The following is a 14,145-nucleotide window of genomic DNA, read 5'->3' on the forward strand; positions in this document are numbered from 1 at the left end:
ACGAACTACGACGGCAACATGGGCGTAGAGAAGAACCCCCCTCACGTGGCGCTCAAACTGAGTGACGTTTTTGCCGCAGAAAAGAAATCCCCCCAAGAGAACCCTCAGAAGCACCAACATAGGAACCAACCAAGCAATGAGGAATCCGCAGAAAAGTCCAAAAACATACTGAACAAGTACAGAGTGACGAAATTGAACAATGGAGAGATTAAAAATATTTATGTAAAGAATGAATTCTTCAAGGGTTCATCAAGGTTTAGAGTGAATGGACTAAAGCAAGAAAATTTAGTTGTAAGGAGTGCCCCCAAAGGAGGCGATGACTCCACGAATGGAGACCCAGCAAAGGATGGGAATGAAGAAGATGCCCAGGAACAAATTGACGACTCGGTTAAATTTGATAGAAGAAAAATTCACAAACAGAGCAACCTTCTTATGTCAAATGGGACCATCGGACTAATTGTGCACAACGGAATAATGTGCTTATCCATGAAAGGGCAACAATGTTTCGTCATCACAAGTGCCAAAAATGCATTTTATGTCCTGGACCCACATAAACTTAGGAAGGCATATACATCCGAGCACTACCCAGAGGATATACAAAATCTGTATTGTGCTAATGGGTACGTCTACGTGATTTTCCGAAAAAAGGTTTACAAGGTCAATGAGTCAGGTGGGAAAAAAATCTTCTCCTTGGAGGATGATTTGCATAATATTGTGAATATCTTGACTGTATATGATTACCTGCTAACGTATAGCAAGAAGGAGATAGTCATATGGAACGACGTGCACAAGGAGGGGTGCGATAGCGATGGTTTCGTTAGTGACTCCTGCAGTGAGGTGGGTCAGGGGGATGAGTGGGGGGAAGAGAACCCTGATCAGGAGAAATCAGCCAAGGAGGGACAAGACTCATTTATTGAAGAGAAAGCAGCCATGGAGGTGCAAGACGCCCCCCTCACAGGAGACACAACCTTGAGTGATTCCCCAAACGTAAGGAAGCACCTATTCAAAAGGATCCTCCTATTTGACGACAACTCCGATGTGGAAATACGCTCCGTGATCCATCCCCCAGGGTACATAAACAAAGTGATCATACTAACAAGTGAAAATAAAATATATCTGTACAACATAAATAAGGAGAAAATCATCCACCAATATAGCTCTTTCCAGAGCGTCAATTTAAAAAGCGAAAAAAACGTAAAATTTATGACTCTCACAACGAAGAAGGATGAACTGTGCATTGTAACATCAACGAATGAACTTTACATAATACACACGGAGAGGGACGAATTGGTGTACTCAAAAAATGTACATATGTATGAAGACAAAATTACCTGTGTGCAATTTTACAATTACACGCTTAATGGTGAAAGCGTATCCATCATTTTGGTAGGTACTGAATTAGGAAAAATTATTATGATCGACTCAAACAGCAGTAACTATTTCATTTTGAGAGATGCTCACGATTGTGTGAAGGCCATATTGATACCTCCTCAAGGGGGATACATTTTCACGGTGGGACAAAGAGACAACAAAATAAATCTATTCAATTTGCATAAGGCTACATTCACCCTGAATATCATGAAGAAAAGAAACAGTTGCGTTGGATTCATCAATAATATAAAATATCTAGATGATGAAAAATTTAAAATAGTTGTTTCTGCAAATGAGCAAAATAAACGGGAAGGAAATCTCTATATCATAAATCCACATTGCCCTGAACAGAATAAAGACTTTTCATGGAACAAAAAAATTAACCTCATAGATAGGACCATTATCGACTTTGATATTAATCCTAATAGGCACTACGATTGGAATAATATCCTTGTGTGTGTGAGGGATTCTCAGCGTGTTTACCTAGCCTCCTCCTATAAGAAGACCATAGACAACGTTTTTTTGGCCCTTCCCGGCGATGTCATTAGTGGGGATTCTAAAAAGCACATACAGAGTAGGGGTAAGGGGGGTGCAAAAAAAACAGGGCAAGGAGTAGAATTACAGGGGGATGACCCCAACGGAGTGAGGGAGGGACTCTTCGGCTGGATACATAACCTGTCGAATCACACACAAGAAGGTCCCAGCGAATCCAAAGGGGAGGAATACAAAATTTTTGAAGACTACAATCAACAAGGCGACCTTGAACAGGATGAAGGAAAAATGGGAAGGAGAAGAAAAAGTGCAACGAGCGTTTTGATATCTACGTGTGGACACATTGGCATCGTGGGCTACAACGACGGGGAAATTCATTCCTTCAACATGCAATCCGCAACTTACAGAAATGAATACAAGGTGAATAAGTACTCCTTCAAATCAAAGGCACATCTAAATGGAGATATTTTAAAACTGTACCGATATGGCATAAGTAATTTTGTGTCCGCTTCAAACAGCAAGGAAGACCTTTACCTTAGGGTGTGGAATATATACACCAGTGAGTTAATATACTCCTACTGTATTAGAAAGGAGTACCTAAATAGTGGTCATTTTAAAAGTAATCAGAAAAATGATGAAGTTACCATCGGTTCCTTCTACCATTTTAATATCCTCACTGTGGTGTGCCTTTCAAATAACCACACTGTCATCCTAGACATTGAACAGAAATCTATAACCAGAAGGTTTGACTTTGCATATGCAGTTACCAATGCTACTTTCAGTGCAGACAACAGATTAATTCTATTCGCTCTGAAGAATAAAACTATACTAGTGTACGAAATTATATCTAACACTTTTATCGACTACTTATTATTCAAAAGTGACATCACCTCCATGGTGTACAATGACGTTTATTTGTACACTGCACACAGCGCTGTGGAAAATTATCTTTACTCCTTTACTAATAAAAATTTGTTTAACAACAACAACTACGTCGTTAATGATTATCGATCCTTTGGTGCCTTCCTGATGGAGGAATTGTATGACGGGGAAAGCACCATCAATTATCCAGAACCAACTGTGGGAGAACTCATTGGGATGGATTGCGACGTGGATGATGAATATCTGAATGGCAACACCACTGGAGTAGGCGACTCCTCTAGTAACACCCACCCAATGACCAACCATAAGGGAACGCTAAAATCGGCGCACTTAATCGAACCGTACAAATCCAGCGAAAAACAAATCAACAAAAATTTACTCACCATGTCGGGGGTTAGCATGTCGAAAATTGCCTATATTATCTTCTTAGATAAGATAAAAGAAAACTGCAGGATACAAGAGAGCGTAAAAAAAAATGAAGAAATCCCCTTTTTCCTCAGTGCCCAGATGGATAAAAATATAGAGTATGCAGATGGGAAGGAATTGGAGTTTTTGCAAAATATCACCAAAGGGATGACCGACGCGGAGGAGGAGGAGGCTGCGGAGCGGGACGAAGTGGTTGCCGATACGATTAACGAAGCGGTTGCCAATACAATTGACGAAGTGGCTGCCAATACAATTGACGAAGCGGTTGCCAATACAATTGACGAAGTGGTTGAGCAAGTGGGAAACAAGGAAGATAACCAGGTGGACATCCCTGGAGATGGTCACGCGAATCCCACAGAGAAACCTCGCAAAACGAAAAACAACAAGAACAGACACATCACCAAGGTGGATAAAATTGAAATGCCCATGTCTAAGCTGCAGGAAATGCTTGCCCAAGACGAGGACTCATACATCAGTAAATGCGAAAAAAAAAAAAAAAAATGCGACACATGGGGACCGCACTCCATCATTGTGCAGCACAAAATATGTTTACATTGAAGAACTGCTCTTATACTTTCCCTTCATTCGTTCGTACATATATTGATTTCCATTTTCATTTCCCCCTTTTGCCTCTTATTTAGACGTCTTGAAGTACTTGATGGGACTCTCCCCATCCGGGGTGCACTTCAACATCCTCTGCTTAAGCTCCAAGGAAGAGGTTAAATTTCTGTCCTCGCAGTTTCTGCCTACCCGAGACATGAACCTGTACACGTATACTTAAATGTGTACACCCAAACGTTCAGGCATATACACGTATTTACATTTTTACTCCTTTCCCTCCTTTTTTTTTTTTTTTTTTTCTTCAGTTGGAAAACATGATGAACTTCTTCATTTATCATGTCAAGACGAACGACAACATCGACCTGATTCAAGCATATATATTAATATTTTTAAAAGTGAGACTCGCATATTTTATTGTTGCAAACGTCCCGCTATAGTAGAGGGAAGATGGATGCGCTCGTTGTTCATGCAGTTTGCCAGGCGATAAGCATATGTAGGTATATATGTATATTATATATATTTTTTTTTTTTTTCCAGGCACACGGCAAAAAGCTGCTGAAAATGAAAGACAAAAAACTTAGGAACACGACAGAAGTGCTGCTGCAAGAAATACAATCGAGTTGGTCGAATATAAATTTCTTATTTGAAAGTGTTATTTTTTTTATCAAGTTTTTAACAAATATACAGCTGGAGTGACACTGTCATGGGGGTAAAGTGCCCACCAGTCGTTAGCGCGTCTATGCCATGCGCCTTTTTATTACTTGTTTCGTAAAAAAGGCGACTTGCAATTCGTTTGTTTATTCGTTTTGAATTCGTTTTGAATTCGTTTTTTTTACAGTTCTTTTTTTTTTTTTTTTTTTTTTTTATTACGTTTCAATTCGTGAAGCTCCTTCAACTTTTTTTCAAAATATTCCTTGAATTGCTCTTCAGATTATTCGTCAACCCTTAATATCTTGTAATGGCCCAATTTTTGATTTAACATATAAGCAAATGAGCACATGCGAGTGGATCATTTGCATAGCGTCTACTTTCAAAATGCTTCTCAAAAGGGGGGATATCAAAAATGTAGGAGCAATTTTGTTAAGCTAATTATTCCGTGTTGCAACTTGTCTGTGATTGCTGTTACACAATGGTGGTTCTTTTCTTCGTAACTCGCTAGTCAAATTTGTCATTTTGTATATATACGCCAAATTGACCACTCGCAAAGGGGCGAACAATTCTTATAAATGGTCAGGAGGGCATCCTTTCTAATTCAAAATGAATTCTCATGGTTCTCCAACAAGTTTCCTTTCATAAAGTTCTTGTGCACTATGAAAAGGCGGTAAAAAGGAAGAAAACAAATGAAAAGAAAAAAGTAATCCCCAGGGAGTTAGTTCATTATATACTCCCTTTTATCAATTGGAATGGACACACATAAAAGACAAATGAACATATCCACACAAGCATGTGCATATGTACATGTGTGTGTGCACTTGTTTTTTCACCCTTTCCTTACGCTGCTGCTGATCTTCGTCTATCACTCGCTGAATTTCTGCCAAGTCGTAATTCTCCGGGTTAAACCTGCAGTTGTGAAAAGCAATCAGTTATACTCGTAATGGTGAAGAAGTCTACATGTTGGTAAGGAAAGGAACACATTGTAACAAAGGAATAAGCATTAAGTTGTTCAAAGCGCTCATAAATAAAGTGCATCTTTTAACATGAAAAAAAAAAAAAGGCATATTTTAATTCGAACAAGTTGCCAAAAAAAAAAAAACGACTAGCCAAATGCACACTCGTGGAAAAAAAAAAAAAAAAAAAAAAAGAACTAGCTAACTTGAAAACTTTGCTATTTTGCATTTCAATTTCTATCAGAGGTTCATCATTATAACTGCGTTGATAAGAAGGGTGGGGGGGAAACAAATCAAAAAAAAAGGTGTGAGTTATGAAGGGATGTCATAGAGCTGTGAGTATGTCGAAGGGGGCAAGAGCCGTGACACGAGCTGTTATTCACCAATTTACTCCACCATTTGCAAGTCCACCCATTCGTTTTTTTTTTTTCTTTCTTTTTCCTATTACTCAATTAACTCCAGCTTGTATTCCAGATCCAGGAACTTGTCTTTTTTCTGCTGCGTTTCAATATGATAAATTAAGCTACGGCAGTTGTCATTGTATGCGGCACAAGGGTTGTACTTTAACTTAATTCTTTTTATGTAGGCTAGAAAATTGACCTTTGGGAAGAAGTTAAACTTTGGCATTATAGCAAACGGTATTTACTCTACATGAAGATGAAGGGTTCAGAACTGGGGGGACGGAAATCAGAAGGTAATATCATTTGCAGTGTTTATAAAAGTGGAGGGGAGGCAGAAGAGCTGCATTTATTTTGTGTTCTTGTGGGAGAAGAGGAGGGGTGTCAAAAGGAAGCATGCAATGTGACATGTGTATGTGCTTAAAAACTGGCCACAGTTCTTCACATACATGTGTATATATTGTTTTAAAAAGGTAACGCAAAAAAAAAAAAAAAAAAAAAAAAAAAAAAACGGGTTAGGGGTATTTCGTAATATTTTACACTAAAAAAAAAAAAAAAAAAAAAAAAAAGAGCACTAACACATCAACTCGTGCGTATCGTGCGTATATTAATCCACGCATAAGCCGACTGAATGGCTCTAAGGGGAGAAGTACGCACACAGGTGTTTTAAAAATAAAATGAGTAACTTTTAAAAAGAGGAAATTACTTTTATAAAAACAAATAAATGTTCCCTTTACTGTTATTCAAAAGGGGTACCTTTCTTGGGGAACACTTTTTTTTTTTTTTTTTTTTTTTTTTTTTCCGTTAAAGAGGGTTATACATCTCAATGCGCAGGTTATGATTTTTTTTTTTTTTTTTTTTTTTATAATGTTTAACAGATGCCTATGTACATGAGCGTAACGCCGCACTTTTGGAACGTTCCGCTTTTCTGCTATTTGCAATTGCGGGATGTTAATGCGGATGTTGCTACACGTACAGAAGTGTTTAGAGGGGACAACCAGTTTTGTGGCAGGGAAAAGCGGAATAAAAGGGTGACCCGGCTACTCTTCCCTCCTAGTGTAACTCCGTTTTGTACCGCTTGCTGAAAATATTTGGAGATGCATTGTCCGAAGAGAAATCTTTCGTTGGAGTGTCGTATGACCTCTTTTTAACACAATCGGACTTTTCGGCGGACCTCTCACTCGGCTTGAAGAAATCGCGTATGTCTCTCTCCCGTTTGGTGTTACTACTGGCTCCTTCAAAAGGTTTATTATGTTCGAATGACTTCCTCCTAACTTTAGGGGTTGTGACCAACGACGTGGGATAGGATTTATTTGCATCGTTCGTTAGGTCTAACATAAATCTGTCGAACTTATTTACCTCCTTCACATTTAATGAGTCTTCCATTCCATTTAAGGCTGTAGTAAGCGTGTTCCACTTTCTGTTAATGATTCTCCAAACAGTTTCATCAATGGTTTTTTGTGCAATTAAATAATGGATGTTGATAACTTCATGGGTAGTACCAATTCTGTGTGCTCGATCTTCTGCTTGTATTATTTGTCCAGGTACCCAGTACAACTCTCCAAAAACTACTGTATTCGCAGCTGTTAGGTTTAACCCTAATCCACAGGCAGTCAGTGACAATAACGCAATTTTTATTTTGTCATCATTTTGGAAACTCTTAATGTATAGTTCTCTCTTATCAATGGGTGTTAATCCATCTATTCGTATAAACATGCATTTTTTCTCTGTAAGAAATTTGTCAATTTCATCCATCACTAATTTGTGGTGACAGAAGAGAAGGAACTTGATGTCCGCATCGATAAGGTAGGTGATGTATTCCTTTATAGCTTTCACTTTTGCATAACCCGTTATTTTGAATAGGTGTGAAATGGAGACATTTTCTTCGTCAATCCGATTGGGCGTGTCAATATTGGTTCGGCCATACCCGTACTCATTAGCCCCACCTGTCAGTGGAAAACCGTCCAAATCGTCTTCAAGGTTAATATTCTTTTTGCCTTCTAACATTCTTTGGTAGGTAAGAATTTCGCTTAATTCCTTTGGAGGTATTTCCACAGGAATTTTTGATCTGAGTTTTTCAGGCAGTTCCTTCAAAACATCTTTTTTTAATCTCCTTATCATAATTGTGTTTGTCAGAAATAGGTGTAACTCCTCTGTGTGTTTGCATCCAACATATTCGAACTTTCTCGTGTACATATTTTTGTCCCTAAAACAATATCTTTCACAGAACTCATTGTAATTAAAAAGATCAGGAATAATACTAGACACCTGTTCGTACAATTCGGATGGTTTGTTTAAAGCTGGGGTACCTGATAGCAGGACACACCTCTTGGCACTCCTTATAATGGGGGTGATTGCTTTTGTTCTCTTTGAAAAGGAGTTTTTCAAATAGTGGGATTCATCACACACGATGGATTTGTACTTATTCTGATACTTATCATTTTTTGTCATTAATTCATAGGAAATTATGATCATTTTGCAATTTCTGGGGATGTCTGTTTTTCCGCTCTTCACAACACATATTTCATTTTCCGACAATAGGTGAGATAACCATCGTAGTGCCTGGTCTTTCCACTGAAACCGAATGGACGATGGACAAACAACAATGAATGGCCAATCTTCTTGATAAAATGCCATGAGAGCTAAAGCTTGTAACGTTTTTCCCAATCCCATTTCATCACCTATTAACACGCGCCCATTTTTTTTTAAACCAAAATAAACTCCCTCCCTTTGAAAATTTTTTAATTCTGCACTTAGTTTTTCTCCCACAAGGATATCCATTTTGTCATAATTTTTTTCCGTGTATGGACATAAAGTATTCGTTAGAATATTAGCAGTCATTTCGGAAACCTTTTGCGGCTCTGAAAATCGGCTATACAGCTTGAAACACTTTAGAAGGAAATTGGGGATGCTCTGTACACCTCCCAAGATGGTACACTTCTCCTTCAAATTGGACAACACGTATTCGTACTTGTCTGCTTCGAATGTGGTGCAGGAGTAGTTGTTCAATTTCTTTAATGTTGGATTAAATTCGGACAATATTTTGAAGAGCTCTTTTGGGAGGTAGTTTTTAAAGCTAGCATATTTCCTACCACTTCCAGTGCTGTTATTATCCATTTGCACAATCTTAAATGTATCAACGCTGAAAATTTCAAACGCCACTATGATGTCAAATTCGACTTTTTCTCCCTTTTCACTTTTATTATAGCTTTTGTTTATTTCATTCATTATGCCTTGTTCATACATTTTATATTCTCTGCTATTCATTTTGTTCACTGATTTATCTGTTTTCTGATATCCTTCATTTTTGTAACTTCCTTTGGGAGTATCCATCCCTTTTAGCACTGCACTGGGACTTTGATCAAACGAGCTTCTACTTCGGTAGGTGTCCGCTCCTCCACTTTCGCGGCGTCCATTACAGCTGGCACCTTCCCATCCCTGGCCACGCGACCAGTTCCCATTGGATTTTCTACCCAAGGTGTTATGATGGCCAAGATGCCCTGGGGACGGCACCTGCCGCCCTTGTTCCTCCTTTTCCCTCTCTAAGACATATTCCTTAAAGTGGATTAGTGACCCTGTGGGTGTCTCTAGGTTCTTCACCCATGTCACGTAGGATTTATCCTTCTCAAATACCTCCTCGTAGGTCTTCCCGTTATGCTTACCAAAATTGAAGGTCCCCATGAGGGCTCCCTTTTAAGTGACAGTCAACGTGACGACAAACGAGAGAGGCTAACTTGGGAGCCTCTGCACCAGGTGGCCAACGACCCGGGCGGCCCTTTTTCCCGCCCCCTTCTGGATGGTTATACGCGATGCCCACGAATTAGACCTCTCGTTCACTCAGGGCCCCTCCGCAGGTACCCTCAATTTTCCCCTTCTGCCTGTTTCGCGTGTTAGCGCTTCTTTGAAGCGCATACTGCTACTCTGCCTTTTCACTCGTGCGCATGCGTCTCCGTCGCTCTGTTCAAAAAAAAAAAAAACTACAAGTTGTGTTATCGCCGAAGTACAATTTGTGCACTTGCTTATAATGCTGTGGGCATGCCTCCGTACTCATTTACCTTTCCAATCGTGATGGAAAGACAAATGAGCGGGTAAACATGTGGCATATTTAATGTGCCTCGCTTAAATGACATGCTTACGAGCTTGCGTCCTTTTCCTCAATTTCGCGAGCCTTGCATCGCTAAATTTTTTAATACAAGCAAAACAACTTTGTGCAAAATAGTGAGCTACCTTTTAAGCGTAAAAAATGTTTAACCCTGAGTGCGGTCATTCAAATTTTCAGTATATATTCAAAAGGGCCCAGCTTTCAATTACCCATTTCCAATGGGAATGATAGAGAGCACCATCTTCCTTGGCTCCTTATTCTTTTTTAAAAAAACGACTTTCTCGCTCATCCATCGATGCTCCAGTTTTTTCGGCAAACCTTTTTTTTTTTTTTTTTTTTTTTTTTTCTCATCAACCTGCATGCCACTCAGAACGTGCACATATTTTGCATTTACGTAATATACCCACAGAGCGGGCAAAAAAAAAAAAAAAAAAGGTAGTCACTTCTCCAAACATACCGACTTCAAAACAAAATCGTCTCCTTTCATTTTTAAGGAAATATTTCAGTCGAAAAGAATGCAATCAAAATGTGTAAAATTGAAAGCTCCTTTATGAATTTTTTTTCTTGCACAGAAAAAAAAAAAAAAAAAAAAAAAAAAAAATCAAGACATGCACGCAGGTACGTTGTATACATAATAACACTGGAGGAAAATTTAAGAAAGCCGCTTCTGTTGCTAGAAGAACTGCATCACTGTGGGATAGCGCTAACAATGTCTATTAGAAAAAGTCACACCCCACACTGAGGTGTGAGTTACAAAGCGAGGATAAAGAGAACTCGAGTGGAGGGGGCGCCTGTATGTTGTGGCATCCCCTTTCTGTTTTGTGGCTGACAAAACGCAAGCGTGAGCTCCTTATAGGCAACACACACTCCAGAGGAGTTACGCTCCCAAAAGGATAATCAGGCGTGAAAATGTACAATGGCGGGTACAATGGCGGGTACAATGGCGGGTACAATGACAGGTACAATGGCGTCGCCTCAGCGCACAAACATGTCGCACTCATGGAGCTTACGCTGAATCTGCGAAATGTCAATATTCATGAGAAGTAGAAAGTCGCGGTACAGATCCTTGTTCAGGCGCTTGGACAGAACGTAGGCGAGGAGCAGCGGCTCGCGGAACAAATCCTTGCTCTTCTTATACAAGTCTAGCAAACGCAAGTAAATAAATTTAGTGAAAAAAAATTTGTAGTGGTGAAACACATGCCAATAGTACACAGCGGAAACGCAGTATGATCCGAGCTGCAAAACCAGGATGTCTTTCTCAATATAATTCTCCGAAAGATCGCTAAAATTTTCACATATATCTTTCATAATGATATTCAAATTATTTTCCTTACATTCTGTGGCCTTAAATTGATGCTCGAAATTAAAATTAAAAGTTTTCCTTTTTTTCTTCAACGGTTTTTCATCAAAATTCCCAGTATATTTGAAGGCATACATTTGTTCACTCTGCTTCAAGCTATTAATGATACGTTCGTCGTTATTCGCAACGGGGTGATTATCCACATGGTTCATATTAATGTGTATGAGTAAATTTTTTTTTTCCTTTTCGTTTTGATTTTTTATAAATAGCCTATTCGACTGTTTAATATTTTTCATTTTGAATTCATCTTCATTTCTCATACTTAATTTGTCCAGCGGGTTTTTAAAAGTCAAGAAATGCTCATTTCCTAGCCATTCAAAATGATTTACCTTCATAAAATTAAAAAAGCTATTTTCCCATAAGTCGGAGGAATTATAAAAAGGTTGAGTGAAAAAAACGGGACAAGCATAACTTAATTTTCTGTTACAACAGCAACAATGAATTTTGTTGTATTCCAAATAGTATGTAAATATATTTGCGTAATTTTTTAAAATATTTTTAAAATTTTTTTCAAATGGATGGGATTCAAACTGGTCTCTTTTGGACAAAATTTTCTTCTCAATCTTTTGCACACACCGATCATAATAATTGCTCGGTCTGTTTTTACTGGTTTTGCAAATCATCTTCAGAAAATCATAATTGCTAAATTTTTCTTCCTTCTTTACGAACTCGTATATTTTCACCATGTCTCTGTTCAGCAGCTTGTACATGACGCTGTCGCTCATTTGCTCCGCCACCTTCTTCTTCGCCTTCCGTCCGTATTCGAAGTCGTAGTCGTCATCACCTTCTTCGTCTTCCCCATCGTCCTCCTCATCATATTCCCCATCGTCCTCCCCATCATCCTCCCCATCATCCTCCCCATCATCCTCCCCATCGTACTCCTCCCCATCGGCGTCACTGCTGACTTTCCCATCAGCCGAACAACTGCTGCTGTCGCTTAGAACATATTTTTTTTTTTTCTTTTTCATTTCCTGCTTAACCCTGTTGCTGCTGTCCAAGAAGTTCGGCGCGTCGTTCTTTACATGGCCATCTTTCTCATTACCCTCCTCTTCCTCTGCACAGCCTTCGCTACCACTATCGCTAATCTTTTCACATAATCTTTTCAGATTTTTTTTTTTTTTTTTTTTCCTCTTTTTCTCCTTTCTCCTTTCCAATTCTGAACCATTCTCATCATCGCAATTGTAGCACTCACCCAGGGAATTCTTCTTCTGGAATTCTTTGTGAATACTTGAGTACATCACCTTCAGAGACTGTTCGACGCTTTTCACATTTTCGGATGCCTTGAAATATTTGGCATCATATTTTAAACTAGGTGACAACAAAGACAGAGCCGTAAATTCAATGTACAGTCTGATTGATTTCTTCACACTTATAGAATTGAACTGAATCAAATCATCTCCCAAATTTTGCTCATTAAGAATTTTTAAGTGTAAAGCATATTCGTCAAAATGGTTGAGGCTTTCGTGTCCGCTTTCATACGATATGTTCGTTTCAGCGGCTGAGTTCACATCGTCATCTACGTAAAAACTGGAGTTATCGTAATTATCGTACGAGTTATCCTCATTGGTGTTTTCTTCGTAAAAACTTTCTTCATCCTTCGAAACGGAATTTTTGTTTCTCATTTTGAGTTTCGACAGGGCTTCCTTCCTCTTGTCTCGTTGTTTCTTCCCGTCTTCGTAGCTACTATTATCTTTTACATCATCATCGCCCTCATTAGATGTGCCGGAACTCCCGACGCACTGATTCTCCTCCAAGCTGTCATCCTCGTGTAGGATATTTCTACTTTTACCTCTTCCGAAGTTTCTACCTTCCCACAATTGCGACTTCGTAACCGGGCTGGTAGATCTTCCCTTTTCATTTTTCACATTTTGTTTGCGCTCATCATCCTCTTCGTCAGCGTTGCCCATTCCCCTTTCTGAGCATAGACTGAACACCTCCCCTTGCTTCTTCTTCAAGGTACTTCCATCCAATTCATTGCCACCCCTAAGGATGATAGAAGTTGCCATGCCCCTGCCTTCATCATCCGAGTTACTTAACTCGTAGCTGAGTTTACTCTCATCCGTGGTATCGATTACTTTACTGCGTTCATATTTTCCCCTGGTGCGAATTCTCCAAGGGCGCTCATTAAATTTGTTCTCTCCACCTGTCGAGGACCATTTCGTCTTTGTATAGGAGGCGCACTGATTAGAAGCTACACTTTCCTCTTGCATGCCCCTTGCATCACTCACATGACCTTCATTAAATGCATGGTCTATTACGTTTTCCTCCTCGGAGCTACTGTCAGTAATTACTTTTCTTTTCAAGCGACTCGTCGGTTTTATTGCCACTTCTTCCGCTTCGTAATATTCCTCCAATTTATTTACGTTTTTTATGTTCAATCCTTTGGACAATACAAGTAATTTATTCTTCCTGCAAATTTTCGCGTCCTTTTTGTGAAGTTTTCCCAGGGGGGGATTTAGTACATCGATTATGTGCTCGTTGTGTTCATTGTGTTCATTGTGTTCGTTGTGTTCACTGTAAAGGCGCTTCAATTTGACACGGTTCGTCGTCATGTTTAGCTAGCCAGACGAAAACGTGGGCGATGGCAGTATATGTGGCGTCTCCGTTTAACTTCGTTTTCACTACCCCACTCGATAATCTTAAGTGCGACTTTAACTGGTCGGTGCTTTTACCGCCTTTAAAGAAAGGGTGGAATTTTCGTGAAGAAGTTAAAAGGACCATATAGGGATAATTGAAAAGTGTATTTTTATCGAACAAAAAACAGCTGGGCGGAGAAGGAAAAAAAAAAAAATAATAATAATAAAAATAATAAAAAAAATAAAATAAAATAAATAAAGTAAAATAATAGCATGTTTGATTCTTCACCCACAAATAGCACTATTTCGCCATATGCACATTTAAAATTTTTTTTTTCAATATTTAAGTGCGCCAAAGAGTTGTCTAAAG

At 39.0% G+C, this 14,145-nt stretch overlaps 4 protein-coding genes across 4 annotated transcripts; 1 reads left to right on the forward strand and 3 right to left on the reverse strand.

Moving 5' to 3' along the window:
• Positions 1–18: 18 nt before the first annotated feature.
• Positions 19–4,428, forward strand: PKNH_1113800 (U3 small nucleolar RNA-associated protein 21, putative; the record flags this gene model as incomplete). Its single annotated transcript, XM_002261279.1, has 4 exons — positions 19–3,646; positions 3,813–3,889; positions 4,038–4,127; positions 4,270–4,428. The coding sequence occupies 4 exons, from the start codon at positions 19–21 to the stop codon at positions 4,426–4,428; spliced, it is 3,954 nt and encodes a 1,317-aa protein (XP_002261315.1).
• Positions 4,429–4,984: 556 nt separating this feature from the next.
• On the reverse strand, positions 4,985–5,966 carry PKNH_1113900 (conserved protein, unknown function; the record flags this gene model as incomplete). The annotated part of the gene is made up of 4 exons (XM_002261280.2): positions 4,985–5,040; positions 5,228–5,292; positions 5,546–5,599; positions 5,788–5,966. The coding sequence occupies 4 exons, from the start codon at positions 5,964–5,966 to the stop codon at positions 4,985–4,987; spliced, it is 354 nt and encodes a 117-aa protein (XP_002261316.1).
• An 824-nt stretch (positions 5,967–6,790) lies between these two features.
• On the reverse strand, positions 6,791–9,418 carry PKNH_1114000 (DNA helicase, putative; the record flags this gene model as incomplete). The annotated part of the gene is made up of 1 exon (XM_002261281.1): positions 6,791–9,418. The coding sequence occupies one exon, from the start codon at positions 9,416–9,418 to the stop codon at positions 6,791–6,793; it is 2,628 nt and encodes an 875-aa protein (XP_002261317.1).
• A 1,396-nt stretch (positions 9,419–10,814) lies between these two features.
• On the reverse strand, positions 10,815–13,751 carry PKNH_1114100 (conserved Plasmodium protein, unknown function; the record flags this gene model as incomplete). The annotated part of the gene is made up of 1 exon (XM_002261282.1): positions 10,815–13,751. One exon carries the CDS (start codon positions 13,749–13,751, stop codon positions 10,815–10,817), a length of 2,937 nt encoding a protein of 978 aa, XP_002261318.1.
• Between the last annotated feature and the right edge of the window lie 394 nt (positions 13,752–14,145).

Source organism: Plasmodium knowlesi (assembly GCF_000006355.2).
Source record: "Plasmodium knowlesi strain H genome assembly, chromosome: 11".
Lineage (NCBI taxonomy): Eukaryota > Apicomplexa > Aconoidasida > Haemosporida > Plasmodiidae > Plasmodium > Plasmodium knowlesi.